The sequence below is a fragment of the Spea bombifrons genome, chromosome 3 (genome assembly GCF_027358695.1).
Source record: "Spea bombifrons isolate aSpeBom1 chromosome 3, aSpeBom1.2.pri, whole genome shotgun sequence".
NCBI classification, from domain to species: Eukaryota; Metazoa; Chordata; class Amphibia; order Anura; family Pelobatidae; genus Spea; species Spea bombifrons.
In genome coordinates this window covers 9,952,002-9,973,267 of record NC_071089.1, presented here as the reverse complement: position 1 = coordinate 9,973,267, position 21,266 = coordinate 9,952,002, and the positions used below count along the sequence as shown (strand labels likewise).

Genomic DNA, 21,266 nt, shown 5'->3' with positions numbered 1-21,266 from the left:
TTCCTTTTAGGCCTTATTAGATATATATATAGATATATATATATATATATATATATATATATATATATATATAGCTAATATACATACTTATTAACACATATAGAAATCACCGGGGGGGGCAACAGACTTTTGGGACTGACATTTCAGTAACGTGTCCTTCATCAAAGGGATAGTAAGCAGGAGAGTTGCAGTTTTAACTCTCTCCCTTCACCATCCATTGTGACTACCAAGATTTTTCCAGGGTAAAGAACTGAGCTGTCTTGCATAATGTATAACTTAATGTGTAAGTTGATGAAATCCTCACTGATTTAATTATACATTCTACAGGGCCAGGCAAGCTCCTCCTCCAGCAGAAGCTCACTGGGGTTGGACCTTTACAATTTAGTAACGTCAAGGAGCTTAAACTCTCTTCCTTTAGTGGAAAAAAAAACGTTTTACTAAAAAAAAGAAAATCACTGATTAAAAAAAAAAAAATCAAAGTCAAAACATTTAGTTTTCTCTTTTTTTATTACATCGCAATGTTACAGAGTTTTGGTAATAAAAAGGGCAGGCAAACATTGGTGTCTTGCAAAACACACATTACCATATTTAAAGAGAAAAAAAACAAAGCGGCAATCGCAAAAAAAATCATTCAAACTGAAAACAAACGTCAAAATAAGTCGTGCGAGTGACAGTCTGCAAATCTGTGTGAAATTCAGACGGATCAAGTAAAGGCGGCGATCCATACGGAGGATGCAAGTGTCATCCCCCCAAAAAACTGCACATTCTATTCACCGTGCTTGTGAATTTCTCAATATAAAAAAAAATTAGAAGCCACATTCAATAAAAGAAAGAAATAAGCATTTTATCATTTACTTTCCCAGCTAGCATATTTAAAAATCTGTCTTTGTAGCAGTAGCTCTTTTTATTTTTCTACAGGTGTATAAACACTGCATTTTGCTTTAAAAAAAATTAATTCTATAAACTGCAATGATGACCCAGAAAAAATGTAAATAATTTAGTTTGATTACAGTTATAGCATGTTCAGATATGTTACATTTTTATTTGTAGATATTTGTTAATAAAAAAAAAAAAAGTTAACTAACAAGTGAAATGAATATGATGCGATATTACGATCTGACTCAACCTTGGGTATGAACACTGAATGAAAATTAAAAAAAAAAATCAAAAAAAAAATCAGAATTTAGACGTTTTTGAAACGGTTGATCACACTAGAGCAATATTCTCATTCTGCTTGTCTGATTTGACAAGTTATACAGAATAAGCTTCAGGCAAAGCAAAAATGTTCATCAAGCGCCTTCCTTATAATAAATCGACGGTCTTCTAGGAGCAGAAGTGTTACGGTGGAGCCGCTAACAAACCAGAAGGACGCCGGGGTTCGCCACAGGTAAACTATGAAAGCTTATCGGTATCGGTATAGTTATTATTTGTTGTCTATTTCCGCTCACAACCATGCTGCTCTCTGATCTTTATAATAATTATAATAATAATAAATAAAAAAAAAACAAACACAATGCCCACTTGGCAGTCATTTTTATCATCTATGCCTTCAGAACCCCCTGGGAAAGGGTTAACATCTAAAAGCACAGAATAGCTTTTTAACGATACATTAGCTAGAAATGTGACAATATATGGGTGAAACTGACATAAAGTGTCACGTTGTAATAATTTAAAGACAGGCTTCTTAAGTAAACCTGTAGATGAAGACTTCCGCGTCAGGGAGGGTCTACCGACGCGGACGGGTAAAATTCCTAGCAAATCGTTAGATAAAAAGTTCCACGTTTTTATTTGTTGCTGTTAAGTTAGCCAATAGCCTACAGATAACAGCAAATGCTCTATAGGACATAAATAATACATATATTTTGCTAGCTATAATTTACAGATATGTTTTATTTTTTTATTGGAGGATTGTTACCGCACACGTTGCCGTCTTTGCAGGACAGCTGCCGGTTAACATACTACTCGTTAGGCTCCATACGATAAGGCAGATTTACTAGCGGTTCCATAACATACATTCAGCATTCCGAACACGTGTTTACATAGAAGCGCACAGGGTTCGTACTTTAATGTTCCAGCTCCTTCTTTATTTCGGTTATATAATGATGATCGGGACCGTGAGCGATTTCCATTATCGCAATGGCCTAAGATGAAAAGAGCAAAATATTAAAAAAAAAAAGTTCTATTGATCAAACATGTTATGTAATTTGCATTAGTTTATTAGTATTTAACACAAATTGAGAAAGATACTCTACTCTGCCCCTGTCCCGGGCATCGAAATGGCTGTTTTGCAAAGTATTCAAATAAAATAGCTTTTAAAAACGTAGGAAAAGTATAACTGTGCGTTCAAATAACGGCCCTGTGAGCGGACACATACCTTCTTCAGGGCTTTTGTCCCTGCCGCTGTGTTCTCTAGCCCCATGTAAAGTCTGCCGAGTTTTAGCCACATGGAGGCAACATTCAAAGAATAGGCAGGATAGTGCTTACTGAAAAACAAAATAGCTTTTATTAGAGAATTAACCCCAAAACATAAGTGAGACTGGATGCAATTTTGCTTTATAATGCATTATTGTACAGTGCACAGATTGGCTAAATCTAACCTGAATTACGGTCATTTCCTTTAATGCTAAAATGATTTCCTGCAGATCATTTTGAACTTTTCCAATTCTAAAAACAGGAACTAAATTAAATAAACGAACAAGACAAACACCGGAACCCTTATATTTACCTGTATGGTTTGATAATTTTTTGCCCATACTTCAGGGCACCTTCCCAGTCTTGCATGTAGAGGCAAACACCCATGGCTTGGTACATCATATGTAACATGTAGACATTGGTATCCTCAAACACGGATCCCATCTTCTCCATGCTGAGCTCACACATTTCCAGCAGCTCGCTGGGCGGTATGACAGTGAAGGAAACATTACATACGGGTCTGCGGGATCTGGGAAAGGGACCTTAAAAGGCTATAAAGTAGGATACTGCAATACAATAGCCTTTTTAGAGTCCCCCCTTAATTTATGATGCACCCTCTAACTAAGAATGAGCAGAACGGGGTGGAACTAATTTTAGCAGCTCGCGTTGCCGGGGGAAATCGCATTACAGACGGACCGCGCTACCGGAAGTGCTCCCTTTCATCGCACTGTGCTCGGTCCTAAATAGCTAAACCCCCGATTATAGGCTGCACCCCTCATTTAAATGATTGGAAAAAAGTGCGGCCTATGATCGGGACAATACAGTATTTTATAGTAAATAAATAAGTAAATTGTATCTGCTGCATCCCAAAATACCCGATTTTGTAAATTATAATTAAAATGTTAATAAAAAGGATATTTTTGTAGTGCTTGGCTCTTCGGAACTCTTCAACCACGTTCCTCGCGTACTTAATCATGTCTTTTATGGTCTTTGAGCTGGGGGGATCACTTAGCTTTCGGATTTCCAATTTTGCTCCATCCTGTGGAAATACGGCATGGGTTTTAATACAAAATGATGTTTTATTGATCATATGTGCGTGTTTCTTCGTGTATGTATAACGATTGCCAGATACACACCCTTTAATATCTCCACAACCCCCCCGAGACACGTTACTAAAAAGCTACAACGATCCCCGCAATTACTTCAACACCAAGTGATAGTTTTACTCTCCTTTTTACGTGTTGCATTGCGCTGCTGTGAACTATTAAGAAATGAATGATATATTTTAGAAGATTAGTTAAAAAAATTAAAAAGTTTCCTATAAAGTTCTCACAGAGTGCTTTAATATGCATTCTACTATAGTGAGGCTGTCAGAGACATTAAACTGTCCCTCTAATATACATTTCATATCATGTGTTCAGAAACACTGATACACCCAGGGATATATATATTTATATATATTAATATTTATATATATTACCTTCTGCTTTGTCGCGCACTCTTTGCATTCACAGCTGAAGAAATAAGCATCTTTGAGGCGGTCGTTCCGGTCTTCTGTGGGGTATAGCAGATCAATGTAACTGGTGAAAATCTGAAAGCAGAATGGAGATTTATGTAAAATACTGTATCGCTTGTTAAAAAGGAATCTGTGAATTAAAAACATCAAAATATCGAGCCCAAATCAGTGGACCCTGTGGGCTGTGTGCGTGATACACGTCTTTTCACATGCATGAAGTGCCAGCTCACATGCCAATGCTCCTGAAATCCCATCACCTCTGATGTCTCCTCCTGTCTGATATTACTTTTGAACCGTTGCCCCTCTAATTTAAGACTATTTCCTCTTGTTGTGGTAGTTTATCGTCTTTTCTTCTTTCTCCTCCTTTGCGATGTTGATTTATTTTATGCATTTAAATGTTTCTATTATATCCCTCCCCCGTATCGTCTTTATTCAAGCTAAAAGATCCTTTAACCTTCACTGGCAATACTCCAAGTGAGGTCTCACCAGTGATCTGTACAACGGCATGAGCACTTCCTTCTCTCTACTGCTAATACCTCTCGCTATACAATCAAGCATTCTGCTGGCATTACCTGCTGCTCTACTGCATTGTCTATCTATCTTTAAATCCTCAGAAATAATTACCCCTAAATCCCTTTCCTCGCACGTTGAGGTTAGGACACTATCAAATATTCTATACTCTGCCCAGGTGCATTACTTTGCATTTATCTACATTAAATGTCAGTTGCCACAGCTCTGACCTTTTTTCCAGTTTACCTAAATCATTTGCCATTTGGCTTTTTCCTCCAGGAACATCAACCCTGTTGCAAATGTTTGTGTCGTCAGCAAATAGACATAACCTTCCATCAAGACCTTCTGCAATATCACTAATAAAAATATTAAAGAGAATGGGTCCAAGTACAGATCCCTGAGGTATCCCACTGGTATCAAGGCCTCACTCCGTATATACTCTGTTGAGTACAACCCTCTGTTGTCTGTCACTCAGCCGCTGCCTAATCCTTTCAACAACAGTGGGATCTAAACTCACAGATTGCAGTTTATTGATACGTCTTTGTGAGACACAGTAAGAAGCGTCAATGAAATCTAGATACGCAACGTCTACTGCACCACCTTGGTTCCCATTAATTTTCCCTCTACTGATGTAAGACTCACGGGCCTGTAGTTGTCGGACTCTTCTCTACTGCCTTTCATGTGAACGGGCACAACATTCGCTAATCTCCTGGAACTACTCCTGTGACTGGCTAAATACCTCCGTTAATGGTTTTGCTAGTACACCGCTTAGCTTTGTCCTTTAAACTGTATGCATACTAAACAAGTGCGCTAGAAACGACTGACTGATGGATTTTTTTCATGTCGAATTGCAAAACTGATGTGGCTGGAATTATCGGCTTTTTTTCACACCTAGCCCTGTGTTTACTTCCACTTAGTAAAATAAGTCACATTTGTCATTTAGAGTTAAACGGATTCCATAGATATGCGGAAATCACACAAAGCCCTCTATAGATCTAATTAAACACTACTATGGCCATATCCGAAGCCACGGGAGGTAAAACGAAAGCTGTCTTTTATATCTTAAAGTCTTGACTCTTGTCAAACATGTGCTTCACGGCATCCTTCTTCCAACCCATATCAGATCATGTTTCACAACCAACTCTGTTCTGATCTTATCTACGATGCACATTATTAAGCTTTATTCTTCTATCAGTTATTATCTCGGATATTCTAAAACTCGGGTCAGTGCATCTAATTGAATTGCTGAATATCTGTTCACAGGAGTGAGTGGTATCTGATCTGGGGGGGAAAAACCGAGATTTCATTGCTGGTTGTAATAACCACTCAGAGCCAAAAGGTGGAAACGCAGGACAGGGTAAGAGAACGGCGCGGCAGCTCGAGAGCATTCATTACCGAATGGCTTTCCGGATCCCGTGGCATATCCGCGTTTATTTAAGAGGGATATCTGTTTAGTGTTTGAAGTCCCCCTGAGGCTCTCGTCAAGATTCCAAACAGTGACCAGACTCACTCAAGACAGGATTAAGGGGAAAAGCGAGTGCCAAAAAATGTGTTCCTTGCAGCCAATTCCCACTGCTGCTGTCTGCTCGCATAAGCTGCTAACTAATTGTATAGTTAGCCACCCATACTGTGTACTGGGATATTTATTTCATTGCCTGCTATCTAAGCAACCAAAATGTATTTGCTAAAATGAACAGATAAATCCCTTTTTTATGGTTCTGCATAAAATAAAATGTCAACCAAAACTGCCCCCGCGGCATGGATAATAGATAGGGGTAACCCTGGCGAAGCCTCTGTTGAAGTGAAACGTGTTGGGTGTAGAAGTTAAGGATTCTGTTTTCTGTAAGGGCAATGGATTCAAATAATTTCGATGAAAATCTTCAAGTTTACTTATATATATTGAAGCGTAAGGAAGGATTTTAGCTCTGGAGGTGTTCAATTCGTTTATATCCTATATGGCTTTCATGCAGTTCCCTTGTCAAGTTTAATGTTACCCCTTGCTTTAGGGTACAGACTTTCATAGGTTTATGTGGGTTCGGATTCTTGATTGTTTACTCGGATGGAATGAAATGGCATTTTTCAGTTAATATACCTAAACTTCACTTAATATCTTTAGAACTTGCTGATTAGGAAAATGTATATCTATATTGACTTAAAAATGTCTGAACTACAACTCAGGAGGTGTTTAAATATAAGCATTAAAAAATCAGATAATATCTCTCTCTGTCTTCCCAGGTAAGACAATCGGCACAGATTTTAAAGGATGTCTTAAGTATATTTTTAATGACCCGCATTAAACAATTTGTAGGCGAGTTGCCACTGGAAGAAAACCGGGTGCACTCTGGTTAACGCATTATCAATAGACATTTAATACGGCGATCCGGCATTTTACCTCGTCTCCGGCATTGATCTCTTGCACGGCTCGAACCTCCGCGACTGTACCCTTATACGTGACAATCACGTTTGGGCAGCAGCTGTGATTCATCAGAGCAACACTATCGGGGGGAGAAAAAAGGTTTCATGGATTATTTTGAAATTCCGCATCGTGCACATTATCTGTAACCAACGAAAAAACCACGAATTCTCTCATTTGTATGTCACACATCTCAGCTTCATCACAGCAGACAGATTCAGACTACGGTCAACCGATGAGATTTATGTACGGACAATGAGTGTGACGTTGGGTCCTTCCAAAAAAACAGATAATCATAATATATGAAAAAGAACCTCTCCGAGAATAGTATACACTCACTGGTCTCTTTATTAGGTACACCTTGCTAGTACCGGGTTGGACCCCCTTTTGCCTTCATTCTTCGTGACATACGTTCTACAAGGTGCTGGAAACATTCCTCTGAGATTTTGGTCCATATGGACACGATGGCATCACAGAGTTGCTGCAGATTTGTCGGCTGCACATCCATGATGCAATCACCCTAACTTAAAGCTGAGGATGTCACCCAGACGCTATTACCCTATGTAACGTCAGATTATTATTATTGATTTATATAGCGCCATCATATTGCCCAGCGCTGTACAACGGGCATAGTCTGCCAATTCAGCAATTTCTACTTCCAGGAGGATCTCTGCTATAAATACGGCTGCATTTCCAAGACCGCGTGTCACACGTCCTCGCTCCGAACACATTCTTCATTATACACGATCAGACCGCACAGTAACTCCCATTAAGGTTAATGGAAGCTACAGATGGATTATAGATTGATGAATCCAGGCATTCAACTTTTGGAGCCGTATCATGCTTTAGGGATTATCAGACAAAGTGAAAGGCAGTTACACAGACAAAATCTTCGCATCTAAAAATAAATCTCATTACAACCACTTTAAGCTGAGAAGCTAGCAAAAGGTTTTAAAAAGTGTTAGAAATCAGGGTGCATCTGACTTTAACTTGTCGTGTCCATCTGTCACGTACGGGGGGGAAAAACACCCCACGACAGCACATAAATAACACAAAATGCATCATAATAATAGTAAATAAACATACTCTGGAAATATCGCTGATCCAACGTGAGAGAGCTCCTCGTCTTCAATAGTAAAGCCATTACAGTTAACCTAGGGGAATAAAAGATTAAGAGAGATCACGGAATGTCATAATCCCTTCCGCTATTTCAATACTACATATTACTTACTTTTTAATAACTCTTGATCTTATTATTATTAAAACACACGTGGTTTTGGAGCATGGGGGTTGCCATACTCCATATTTCAGAAATAAGGTCTGCATCGCTCCATAAATAAATAAACTAGACTGAAAATGCCTTTTAATCGGATGTAGAGACATAAGAGCCAACAAGATGTCATGTCCACTAGAGGACTGCACTGGGAGGCGGGTCCCACCAAAAAACTTGCGGGCGCGGGCGGTCAGGCACTGTACCTGCGGGTCCCGGTAATCCCACGCAGTCCCGCAAGGCTGCCTTCTTGCTGCTCCCTTACAGTGTCTCCTAGCTTGCTCCGCCCAGGAACAAAACGGAGTCACGTGATGTGACGTCACTTCCTGTGACTCCGCCTTGTTCCTGGGCGGAGCAAGAGAAGAGACGCCGTGAGGGAACAACTCGAGGGCAGCCGCGCGGGACTGCGCGGGAACTCAGGTAAGGAGGCGGGCATGATTGGCCACAAATGTCGCGGGAGCGGACGGGATTGCCCACAAATGTGGCGGGAGCGGAACACCCACATTGCGGGAGCGGGATTAAAAAAGTAGTCCCGCGCAGGGCTCTAATGTCCACCCAAGTGCCTGCAAGAGGGGGTATTCACAAAGATTTCCTTTTTTTCGGAGGCAATAGCTGACAGTTTAAATATAACCGAGATGAGGTTTATTGTGATTCACTGGCTGTGACAGGTTCAGCTGACAACAGCTGCGGAAAAGGTGTTGTCAGGGTAATAAATGATACCACGCAGATACAGCATTTCATGTTATGTTGCTACAATTGGGATTCTCAATACAAGGATTTTTAGAAACGGAGTTCGTTTAAACGCCCATTTTATATTGGGGCAGAATGAGATGAGTTCACCAAACCGCCTCATCTCGTCTTGGGGAGGAGGAAATGCAACGCGCACCGCCACAAAATGGAGAAATATAACGACATAAAACATCCCAAGAATCAAAAAAATAAAAAGCTACAGCTCCTCTCATCCTCCACTGTCTGATATTCTCACCACTGAATGGCAGCCAATCAGTGGCAGAAAAAGCCCTCCCATTATGTATATATATATATACACTGAGATAGATTTATTGGCACTTTAGTTAAAAAAAACAGGTGCATCTTACCTGTGCAAACAGAACTTCGAGAGCAGCATTATCTGAATAGTGCAAACTCTTGGAGTAAAAATGGTGCAAGGCTGCTATATCATTCTGGATCAGCTCTTTCTTTTCATTGTCAAGCTTATCAAGATCTGCAAAGGAAAAATACATGGAAAAGAATAAAAATATATACGTTTTGCTGAAACGTCACACAATTTGCTGAAAATGCAAGCTGCTGCCCCGTGTCAGAGAACTGGAACACAGCATCTCTATACAGGGCCACCCAAGATATTCTTGCAGAAGATAGCTCATAGCATTACTCTCCTGCCAATTTCACGTTTAGTAAATAAACCCCAACTAATTCATAATGGAATTCCACAAATCGTTGGGTGCCAACAGTAGCATTTCAGGACCTATGGGCTACCTGCGTTTGAGATCTCATTGATCCATTGCCCCATCATTCATTAACTTCATGTAAACCTTTTCCGTTAACGCTCAAGTTCTCATTCAGAACTCCACGTCTATCGATAAATTGGAAATAATAAACTAATAGACTCTTGCTTTTCTTTTACTATAAACTCAACTCTGGTAGTTTAACTGCATGATTGACTTCCAAATCCCTAAAGATGGCTCAGGAAAACATTCAATAAACCCAAGAATTAGGCAAAACACCCCAAGCCACATGCGTTTAATAAACACCACATTTGGGATAAATAGATCATGCTTACGAGATTCAAATTCCTTAACGGACAGGAAACGTTCCGACTGCGTTCTTTCTGTCTGGGTTCTCTATGATGCAAAGAAGCCAAATTTTAATTGCTAAATGTATAGTTTGGAAGAAACATTCATTTCTAACTAAATTTGTTATTCATATGGACTTTCAAAGCATCTGGAGAGAAAAAGAAACAAATTGCACCGCCACAAGCAATGTTCAGGCCGTTCTCCATCTGTATGCGGCGGGATAAAAAAGGCAGGATTTATTTAAATCTGTAATTATATTTCCCTTTGTTTCCGATGCATCTAAATAAGTCAGACTTTGCGAGTTGTACTTTGAGGCAGGTGAAGCCATCTACTGTTGATAGAGTTTAGATGTAGGGTTCAGCTGTTGGCCTCGGGCCCCTTCTTTGTAGGTTTGGCCATTAAACGCGTGTTTGCGGGAGGTCGTACTTAGCATGCTTAGCTTTCGTACAGAATATTGATTTATTCTAACAGCTAGCTATTATACACTCTTGCCAGTATCGTCTAGCGTACGAAACGACAGGATTCATTTGTGGATCAGTAGACCACTTTTTAACTTCAGCGATATCACGGAGGAGCTGTAGGCTGCTGAACTAAACTCTTGCCATATCGGGGTTTTTTTTGTTGTTGTTGAAAGATATAAAATTAAATAAATAATAATAAATATAAGATCTCAAGGCTCCAACAGTGCTTCGGAAATCAAATTACCCGTCTTCGGAGGTTAATACAGCTACTCGATAGCATACAAAGTTCTTAACTTTCACTTTAATTGTGACCTTGAACGTAATGGCAGAGCGGCGCTTGTTTTTATTCAAGCATTAAGCTTCCATTTAAAACGTAATTTTAGAACATGAAATCATTCAGAGTAACTTCGTAAAGCAGAAGAAGAACGCGACCAAATTCAGAGGAGGCTTGGGATGGGCTGACGCTTCTAAGACACACTTCAAGCGGTACTGAATCAGGCATGTTTCAGGGAAATGACAGATCTGCATTTTTATTTAAACACCGAGAGGGATATACGAACTTTAAAATAAAAGTAATCATAAAGTTATAGCTTATAGAAAGCAGCTTCTTAATGGAGTACGAGTGTTCATGATTTAACCCAGGCACGAGCCATCTGGATTGTTTTGTCTATCAAGGTACCACCAACACCTGTCCATTTAGATTTTTTTTATAAAATGTAATAATAACTCGGAACTTCAATGCAAAGACACAGATAAACACCGTGTAAAACATAAATCTTTGTTTCTTTAGAAGAGGACGAAGCGCGACTATCTGGTCTCACCTGCTTGGCCAGAATTCTTGCGGTAAGCCTTACAGTTTCCGAGGGACTCCAGTTGTCCCCGTAAGTGCACATCGCGGAGCATTCCAACTTGTGCATCGGCCAGTCTCCTTTCTACGTTGGTTACAAAAACAAAGTACAACAATTTACGAAAAAAAGGATGCAGTTGTCTTCTCTACGGACAAAGGTCAAGCGAAACATGTTTCCTTTACAAATATTGGATGACACAAAGACACTGAACAAAACCTGCAAATGAGATGATGGAATCTTCACTTCTTTCAAAAGAAGAGTCAGAGTCAAAAGGGGCAAAAAATACATCCTGAAGGCACTTTTTGCCAAAACCGGTCCCTAGATAAGCAAGTAGTAACAGAGGTTCAACTAAGTATATGTAGCTGTACCATTGAAACAAATGGATATTCATAGGTTAGAAGACATTTTGAAATGATCAGTCCCTAGACGTAGACCAACTGGGGCTCTCTAGTAGAGGACTGCGGGCGCGGGCGGTCTTGCTGGGGCTGCGGACGGGAGCGGGCGGTCAGGCACTGTACCTGCGGGTCCCGGTAATCCCGCGCAGTCCCGCAAGGCTGCCTTCTTGCTGCTCCCTTACAGTGTCTCCTAGCTTGCTCCGCCCAGGAACAAAACGGAGTCATGTGATGTGACGTCACTTCCTGTGACTCCGCCTTGTTCCTGGGCGGAGCAAGAGAAGAGACGCCGTGAGGGAACAACTCGAGGGCAGCCGCGCGGGACTGCGCGGGAAATCAGGTAAGGAGGCGGGCATGATTGGCCACAAATGTGGCGGGAGTGGGCGGGATTGGCCACAAAAGTGGCGGGAGCGGAACACCCACATTGCGGGAGCGGGATTAAAAACCGCGGGAGCGGGATTAAAAAAGTAGTCCCGCGCAGGGCTCTACTCTCTAGTCTCTAGACTGTTAAGAAAGCAAGGGAACCTTAATGGACTAGCTAAAAATTCTACACAAATCTACAGGAAGCCCTCCATAAGGAAAGTCGGTCAAATATTTGACACATAATTTGCATTTTTATCATTATTCCACTAAATGTTAATGTCGAAATGAGGTCAATGTTGAGAAAAACAAAAATATTCTGGAGAAAGTTTTTGTTAAAAACCTAAATTGAATGAGATTTCCCCCTGTAGGTATTGCTAATTAAAACGTATCCTCAGGCAGGATCGCATAGAGTTGAAGAAAAGTGACCAGCATTTCAAATTCGATATGATTAAGAGCTTATATTAGCCGAGAAGGTTATGAGAAACCAAAAATGTGTAGATGAATTATATATTCTATTGGGAAAGAGAAAGATATTTGAGCCTGGCCATTATTAATGTGTTCTTCAAATTGATTGTTCCCCAACTCAACAGGAATCAGCATATAGGTTAAGGGGTTAAATCTGTGGAGCTTCTGTACATCCTGATGCGGGGCAGCCCTGCATGACATCATATTGACTTCACAACCAATAGAAACACAGGTCACTCACTGTCTTTACAGGTGTGAAAAATGTCAAACCTGCTGATAAAACAAAAATTTCCATTGGCTGTGGATTGGATTTTTTGTAGACTTTATGTGGTTCTTGGTGTAAATAGCACATATGGCCCGCATGCACTTATAAATCACTAAAACGAGTCTGGGGGGGTAGGCCAGGGTTAATCTTGGCATATTTTGCTGTGCAGTTAATCAGCCATGCCCCTAGATACACCGGGCAGTTGCCGAATTCGAGCAGTTTTGCCATTCAGAATTTGTTTCATTTCAATAAAAATATTAATGGGAAGAAATGCAGACATTATGGCTTCTTCAACATGATATAATCAATTAAATAAATGATGCCAGTTAATGGGCACAATTAGTGCTAACACAATCCAGGGGAAAGAATGAGTGACGTACAGACCCGAAACACAATATGTAAAGGAAGACTCAAATATTCGGTCTGTTGGGAATAATATTGGGAGAAAACCATACAAAAAAATTCAGCTGTGTTTTAGTAGCATAAAAATGACACCAAAAAGAATGAGGAGAAACGGAATCTGAAATGGACAGAACGCGGAAACATTCAAAAAATAGAAAAACTATTTATCATACGTTTACCATATGTACACAGATCACTGAAGTTGGTTGCAGCGGAAAGTCATACCTGGCATTCTACGTTGCAGTAGAAGGCTTGTTTGCATTTGCCACACTTTGATAATCCTTCTTTCCTATAGACGGGAAGACAAGAAAGACAAAAGGTATAGGAATGTATTTGGCCATCAGTTTACCCTGAAATAACAGATTTATAATAGCGGATTAATAAAATGCATGGCCCTAAATACCCGAAAAAGTGTTCCCCAGGCCATTAGTATACGATCCGCAAATTCTCCTATACAGCGTTTGGAATACCTGGACGGAAGAAACTTTATCAGAGATTATTTAAAATTCCATGGTCACAGCTGTGATGCTTAACGACAAGTCACTAGAGTAAACATGGAGAACGCATGAACGTATTCACTAAGCGGTGAGTTGGTGTAAGACTAAGCCGTTCATCCCACCAACTTCACTGTGTATTAGGAACAGCAGAGTCGACCCCGTATAACTCGCAGCTGAATCAATCCGGTGAAATTCAAGACGTATTATTAATTTAACTACGCATTATGCCTCCGGCCAAGTAAAGCACCAGACGGTTACGGCCACAGGAAGCAAAGACCGAGCGAGGAATGATGGAGGACCAGCGCCTCCAGTTTTGGCTCTTATTTTCAAAGCCATCAGAGAGCTGACATTATACACACAAAAACAAACACGGCCGATAAGCAGGACTCTTATGGACCTAGAATAAATGGAAAATAATGGGGTTTTTTTTAATCTGATTTTTTTTTTATCTCATGGTGACGGAGGCAAACCATAAAAGCAGCGAATCTGCCGTATCTGAACGTAGTTATCAGTAAACAATTGTACGACGTCCAAGGCTCAGCACTGACATATCGATAAAGCGCTCTGGAACATGTCAGGAGGGAAGAGAGAATTCCAGCGTCTCGCAGGAAAACACTTGCTATCTCCTGAGTTCTTCTGAAGGACCACATAAGGGAATAAAAGGAAAGTCTATTCTTACATCAAACATACCAGGATATCTTAACCCCCCCCCCCACGGTTAACCCTTTCTATAACATCGACCATAAAAAAAAAAAAAGACATTTACAAATTCTGATATTTCCTTACCAGCATTTTCTGTATTTTCGGAAACTCAATATTGTATAGATTTTAGATCAGGAAGAGTAAGGGATTGTATAATAAAGTTTAATATTAAAGGCAGGTTTTAGGAAAATGGGCTTTCTAATGCAGGCCCTTGAAAAATCAACCTAACCCAGCATATCTGTTAAAACACAAAACCTGAAATATATATGTATATATACTCATACACACACGTTCTAACGTTTGGGGTCACTTAGAAATGTCCTTGTTTTGGAAAGAAAAGCTAATTTTGTACATTAAAATAATATGAAATAGATCAGAAACGTTAATAATTTAAATGACTATCTTCATAGACGCACAGAGGCCCTTTATCACTCCCATGTTCCAATGGCCCTTTACCACTCCCATCACTCCTGTGTTCCAATGGCCCTTTATCACTCCCATCACTCCTGTGTTCCAATGGCCCTTTATCACTCCCATCACTCCTGTGTTCCAATGGCCCTTTATCACTCCCATCACTCCTGCGTTCCAATGGCACGTTGTGTTCGCTGATCCAAGTTTAAGTTTAAAAGGCTAATTGATCGTCAGAAAAGCCTTTTGCAATTATGTTACAGCTAAAAATTCCTTAATTTCCATGAAAACATCTAACTGAACGACATTGTCAAGTGAACAGGATAGCAGATTCGCTGTGGGTATTTAAAAGTTATTTATACTGCCGTCTACCAGTGACCACAACAGGCAACACTTTGGTCAACAAGTGTGGTTCAGCAGTCATTAGTTGCCATCTTCTGTGTTTCATTTTTAGCTGCGATGGCTTTAAATAGCATCCATCGACATGCAACCTTCTGCAACTCACATAGTAGCAGCATTACTACACCCATGCAGGGAATTAGCGTGACTGCGTGACTTACACACCTCCCAAATACCCCTCCTTAGAAAGTAATCACAACGTTGGACCCAAATCCCTCGTTCTTCTCCTGATGTCCCTCTTTGCTAGGTGCTGGAATTACCGTATTTGCTCGATTATAAGACGACCCCGATTATAAGACGACCCCCCAAAATCAAAATATTAATTTAGGAAAAAAACAAAAAGCCTGAATATAAGACGACCCTATAGGAAAAAAGTTTTACCAGTAAATATTAATTCATGTAAATTATTTTTTCATGTTTAATAAAAGCTATGATTGAGAAAAATATATTTTTTAAATTTCCTTTTATTTGCCAACCTGCCCCCCCCCAGTTATGCCACTCTGCCCCCAGAAATGCTTTATACCCCCCTATTTGCCACTCTGCCCCATGATATGCCTTATACCCCTATATGCCACTCTGGCATATAGGGGGTTAAAAGGCATATCATGGGGCTGAGTGGCATATAGGGGGTTAAAATGCATTTCTGGAGGTATATAGGCATATCATGGGGCTGAGTGGCATATAGGGGGTTAAAATGCATTTCTGGAGGTCCAGAAATGCATTTTAACCCCCTATATGCCACTCAGCCCCATGATATGCCTTTTAACCCAGCATGTACTGGCTGCCTTGGCTTGATAGGAGTGTGATTGCTGTTAGCAGTTTGATATATATATATATATATATATATATATATATATATATCAAACTGCTAACAGCAATCACACTCCTATCAAGCCAAGGCAGCCAGTACATGCTGGAACCTGGGGATGATAGTAGTGGGATTACAGCCTCCCTATGCCATGCTACAACCCCCACCCCCCTTACACATCCATGCTATCACACACAAACACATTTAAATACTCATTCATTCCATTAATCACACATACTTCACACATTAAACACACATACTTACCCAAAAACCCTCCCCCACCCCCTTACCTGAACTGCAGATCTCTCACTCGAAGACTTCTGCAGGGGACCGGCTGTAGAGCAACTTCTCTGGCCCCGCCCCCAGAGGAGGGAGGGGGAGATAGAGCTCTGTGAGGACGCTGCAAGCTTCCTGCCCTGCTTCTAACAGAAGAGACGCTGCTCGCGATCGGTAAGCAGCATGAACCCAGCAGACATTTTTTGGGGGGTCTGAGAAGACGACCCCGATTATAAGACGAGGGGTATTTTTCAGAGCATTTGCTCTGGAAAAAACCTCGTCTTATAATCGAGCATATGGTGGGTATGCATACGTCAGTTCTTTCCTTTTCTACACTGTGGTGATCATATATAAAAGACTCCCAGTCGATGCTTAAATGCAGGTGGGTCATTTAAGTGTATCTTAAAATAACAACAAGACAAGGTGTCCAGGAGGACCGGTATTTGAGTCAGTAGGCGGAGAATCTTCACAACGTGCTATTAAAGGGTTAACATTTCACGAGTCTCAGGGTCAACTTATTTACAAAGTTCCCAGATAACGAGTGACATTTACTTTCATATGGTTTCATGTTAATAGACACTTTCATTCTCTGCAAAATAAAAAGGCTAGAATTTAATGGAAATAAAATACTTTACGAGATACGGCGGGTATTGGGTCGGATTAAGTATCCAGCCATAGTTTGCCACGCTTATCCTGACAGGCGGACAACATCAAAGAATTATTATTCTTATCGATTTTTTTTATATTTATTATTTTTTTCTCCGATTTGTGTTTGTATATACTGTATTTTATATCATATAGAATATTGTGGTGATTTTTCTATTTTTATATGATTTTATATACGAAGCTCCGTCATATATGTATATTGGCGCTTATGCAGCAACAATATCCTACTAGCGTTGATGCATTGTATTTATTTCTGGTATATATTTCCGTTATGTTTATTGATCTTGATTTATTATAAATCTATTAAATAAAATGTATTTTTATATAAATATATTGTGACATTGAGTAACGTTAGCTCCATTGTTTTGTATATTTGATTCCTTTCAGTGCGATATCACCACAGCCCAGAGAACATGAGCTTAATTACCGAATTTATTAAATCTAGAGAATCCTCTATTTTATTTTATTTTTTAACCATTTGGGATTTGTGGTCCATTTTCTATATCATCTATTTTAAGTGAATTAAGACATCTATTGGGTGCGGATTTAATTATCTAGCCAGGGTTTGCCATCAAATAAAATCTGTGGAATTCCTCACCTGGGTACACGTGATACAAACGCCATGATGACAGTATAAAGAGGGGACTGATAACAACAGAACGCGGCAGTCAACGTGCAATGAATGGGATAACCAGGGATTGATTTGTAACCTTTGTGAAAATCCACATCATTAAACTACCCCACCAAAGGGACAACAGGTGACAGCCATGAATAGGACATGTGTTTCTGGGATGAAAAACCTAAAAATAGTTTTCACTGCTGTGAAACCTTTTAAATGGACCTGATCACCGATTCCTTCCTAAGCTCCACGCGTGGTCTTCTAGGAAACTAAAGGACCATTCGATCCAAAAGAAGGCAAAAAAACCCGCCAATTATAATCTTGTCATTTGGCGGGGGGGGGATCTTTCTTGACTCTAAAAGACCACCCAGATTATTAAATATGTTTAATTTTTTTTTTTTTCGAAGACAGAACGAAATTTTTTTCACGACCTACGCCATAGACCTCATTCATTCGCCATAACTGGTGACTCTCTGGGTCTGCCCCACAGTTAAGGTATGATAGTGAAAAGCTGGGTCTGGGGGGTAATTAGGCTTTACCCACTCACTACTTTGAGAAGCTGACCATACTCCCAAGTCCTTAGAAGTAGTCCCCCAGACAAGAAAATACTGGGAATTTCATAACTATGCCATTAAGATCAATGAATTAGAGCGAGAACAGATAAAACAGCCGTGGAGGGCCAAAACATGGCCCTACACAGCTATTTTAACTTTGAATGCACGTAGAGCTGTGTTATTCGCTAGAAGAAACCCTACCTACATGCGATATTTCATTGATACCTTCCCATAATTCTGTTAAAATGCATGAATGAGTGTCCAGCTGGCAGAGCTTTATATTCATTCAAACCAAAAGTTCATGAATCCAGCATGTTAAACGGTATTGTTCATGACCATGGGCAGCTCTGCGCAGGAAGAAGCAAATTAGCAGACAAACAGCATGATTGGGGTTCCCGCGTAATTAAAGCCATGGTGGTGGGGCAGTGCTGTCACCGAGTAAAAATAAATAAGTAAACAAAAAAAGCTTGAATTATAAATAAATGAATAAAGGTTACGTCACATGGCTTGTTATAAAATTCTCTATTCATTTTTCCTCTTCCCGATGGTTCGTAACGCTACAGAAATACCTGCAATGGGCGGGAATGGAGTTTATATATTTATCTCTGGGAAAGGCATGTTAATGCTTTACACATAAACTAAGCGGTTTTATTTAACAAATATTTTTAGGCAATTTATATACTTAACACAGTTAGCTATCCTGGACACCGAGACGGGACCGTCTCTCTGTCTGCACCCTGGGATGGGACCGTCTCTCTGTCTGCACCCTGGGATGGGACCGTCTCTCTGTCTGCACCCTGGGATGGGACCGTCTCTCTGTCGGCACCCTGGGATGGGACCGTCTCTCTGTCTGCACCCTGGGAAGGGGCCGTCTCTCTGTCGGCACCCTGGGATGGGACTGTCTCTCTGTCGGCACCCTGGGATGGGACCGTCTCTCTGTCTGCACTCTGGGATGGGACCGTCTCTCTGTCTGCACCCTGGGATGGGACCGTCTCTCTGTCTGCACCCTGGGATGGGACCGTCTCTCTGTCGGCACCCTGGGAAGGGACTGTCTCTCTGTCGGCACCCTGGGATGGGACCGTCTCTCTGTCGGCACCCTGGGAAGGGACTGTCTCTCTGTCGGCACCCTGGGATGGGACCGTCTCTCTGTCTGCACCCTGGGATGGGACCGTCTCTCTGTCTGCACCCTGGGATGGGACCGTCTCTCTGTCTGCACCCTGGGATGGGACCGTCTCTCTGTCGGCACCCTGGGAAGGGACTGTCTCTCTGTCGGCACCCTGGGATGGGACCGTCTCTCTGTCGGCACCCTGGGAAGGGACTGTCTCTCTGTCGGCACCCTGGGATGGGACCGTCTCTCTGTCGGCACCCTGGGATGGGACCGTCTCTCTGTCGGCACCCTGGGATGGGACTGTCTCGCTGTCTGCACCCTGGGATGGGACCGTCTCTCTGTCGGCACCCTGGGAAGGGACTGTCTCTCTGTCGGCACCCTGGGATGGGACCGTCTCTCTGTCGGCACCCTGGGAAGGGACTGTCTCTCTGTCGGCACCCTGGGAAGGGACTGTCTCTCTGTCGGCACCCTGGGATGGGACCGTCTCTCTGTCGGCACCCTGGGATGGGACTGTCTCGCTGTCGGCACCCTGGGATGGGACTGTCTCTCTGTCTGAACCCTGGGATGGGACAGGGGTTGGGTACGGTTACCTCACTCTCCGCCTTCAGTCTGTATCACTGATAAATCATATGAGGGTGATATTCAATTAAACATAAAATGGCTGGCGAGCATTTTTAACGAGATGCGGATTATAGGAAATAAAGGCCCATACAGTATTTGTGTGGTTAATAAAGAATTCAGGGGCTACAAATGAACTAGCGGCAGAGACCTCCATCGGGGACAGTCCTCTGAAGATCTGACAGCTGATCGCACATGCAATCTGGTTCATTAGACGCCATTACAATCCAGAGACTGCTTTTGCAGTGCCCAGGATACACACATTAAAGCCCTTCCAAAGGCAGCTGCGTTCCGCATACAGCCTCTGAAGGCTTTAGGACCTTGTGGGAGCCCGTAGTCCCACGTGCAGACAGAAAGGCCGTAATTCGTGTAATATACGGGCAATTAGACACGGGTCTCGTAGGGCCTGGTTAATCAATGACCCCAGCCGCGTGGATACGGTCCGTGGGTGCGGGTCAGGCGGTCCTTTACCTGGTAAAGCAGTAGTCGCAGTGATTGCCCCTCTCGTTCACGGTCAGCACGTAGGTGTGGGCCGGGCAGGAGAATATGAGCTCCCCCAGTCTGAAGGGCCGCAGAGCCCTCAGGCCTCTGCCCTTCCCGGGGCTGACGAACCTTTCGATGTCTTCGGAGAGGCCCATGCTGCGGGTGTGAGAGTGTGTGTGAGGGCAGAGAGAGGCCGCAGCGCCTGCGAGCGTCTATTAATGTCACCCCGGGACACAGACAGGGTGAGACAGCTGCGCCGGTCGCGGCAGCCGCACGGTCCTACCGCCTCCCTCCCACGACAGACAGTGTTTGGGTACAAGGCAGTGCGCAGTGTGAAGAGTGCACGCACTGCAGGGCTGTCTGGGTGTATCAGCCGCACCGGCTGCAGCACGCACACCGCTGGCGCTGCCGTTTGAGTGTACACTCACTATCTTTTCATAGAACTGCATAGAACAAGCTAATGGCTGCACCTGTGGCTTCTTCAGTGAAGGGAGAGTTGTGGTGTCATCTCCCTCACTTCGCTATACGTTATGAATGCACTAGCAAATTTCTCCAGCAAGAAGGGCTGAGATGGCCCTGTATAATGTGTAAGTAAATAACTGAAGCATTGTATGCATTATAGGGGGCCAGCCAAGCTCTTCCTGCAACAGAAGCTCACTGGGGTTGGCCCCTCAGAATGTATAGTGAAGTTGAAGAGCTGAAACACAGCTCTCCTATTGGCGAATAAACCCAACTGAGTGTTGGTATAGAATACTCAATTCCACACCTATGGGGGGTGTAGGAATGAAGGATATACATGGGTTGTAACATCATACCGTTAGCATGCGAGGGCCGGTCCTGGACCATGTCGCACCATGGGCAAGAATATTTTCTTAACCCCCCCCCATTCTTTTACATAGATGGCAATATTTCTTAAGGCCTAGCAGGACAGAGTGGTGAAGAATCTGTTCAGAGTAGGCCGCAGAGCAATTGATTCTTATGCAGGGGCAGTTGAGTCGGG

At 42.0% G+C, this 21,266-nt stretch overlaps 1 protein-coding gene across 1 annotated transcript; it reads right to left on the bottom strand.

Moving 5' to 3' along the window:
• Window positions 1–1,875: 1,875 nt before the first annotated feature.
• Window positions 1,876–20,573, bottom strand: SMYD2 (SET and MYND domain containing 2). Its single transcript, XM_053460814.1, has 12 exons — window positions 20,255–20,573; window positions 13,354–13,417; window positions 11,215–11,325; window positions 9,920–9,980; window positions 9,219–9,343; window positions 7,938–8,005; window positions 6,831–6,933; window positions 3,893–4,003; window positions 3,331–3,451; window positions 2,726–2,900; window positions 2,375–2,483; window positions 1,876–2,141 (listed from the first exon to the last, which is right to left on the bottom strand). Exons 1-12 carry the CDS (start codon window positions 20,419–20,421, stop codon window positions 2,064–2,066), a joined length of 1,293 nt encoding a protein of 430 aa, XP_053316789.1. The 5' UTR covers window positions 20,422–20,573; the 3' UTR covers window positions 1,876–2,063.
• Window positions 20,574–21,266: the final 693 nt, after the last annotated feature.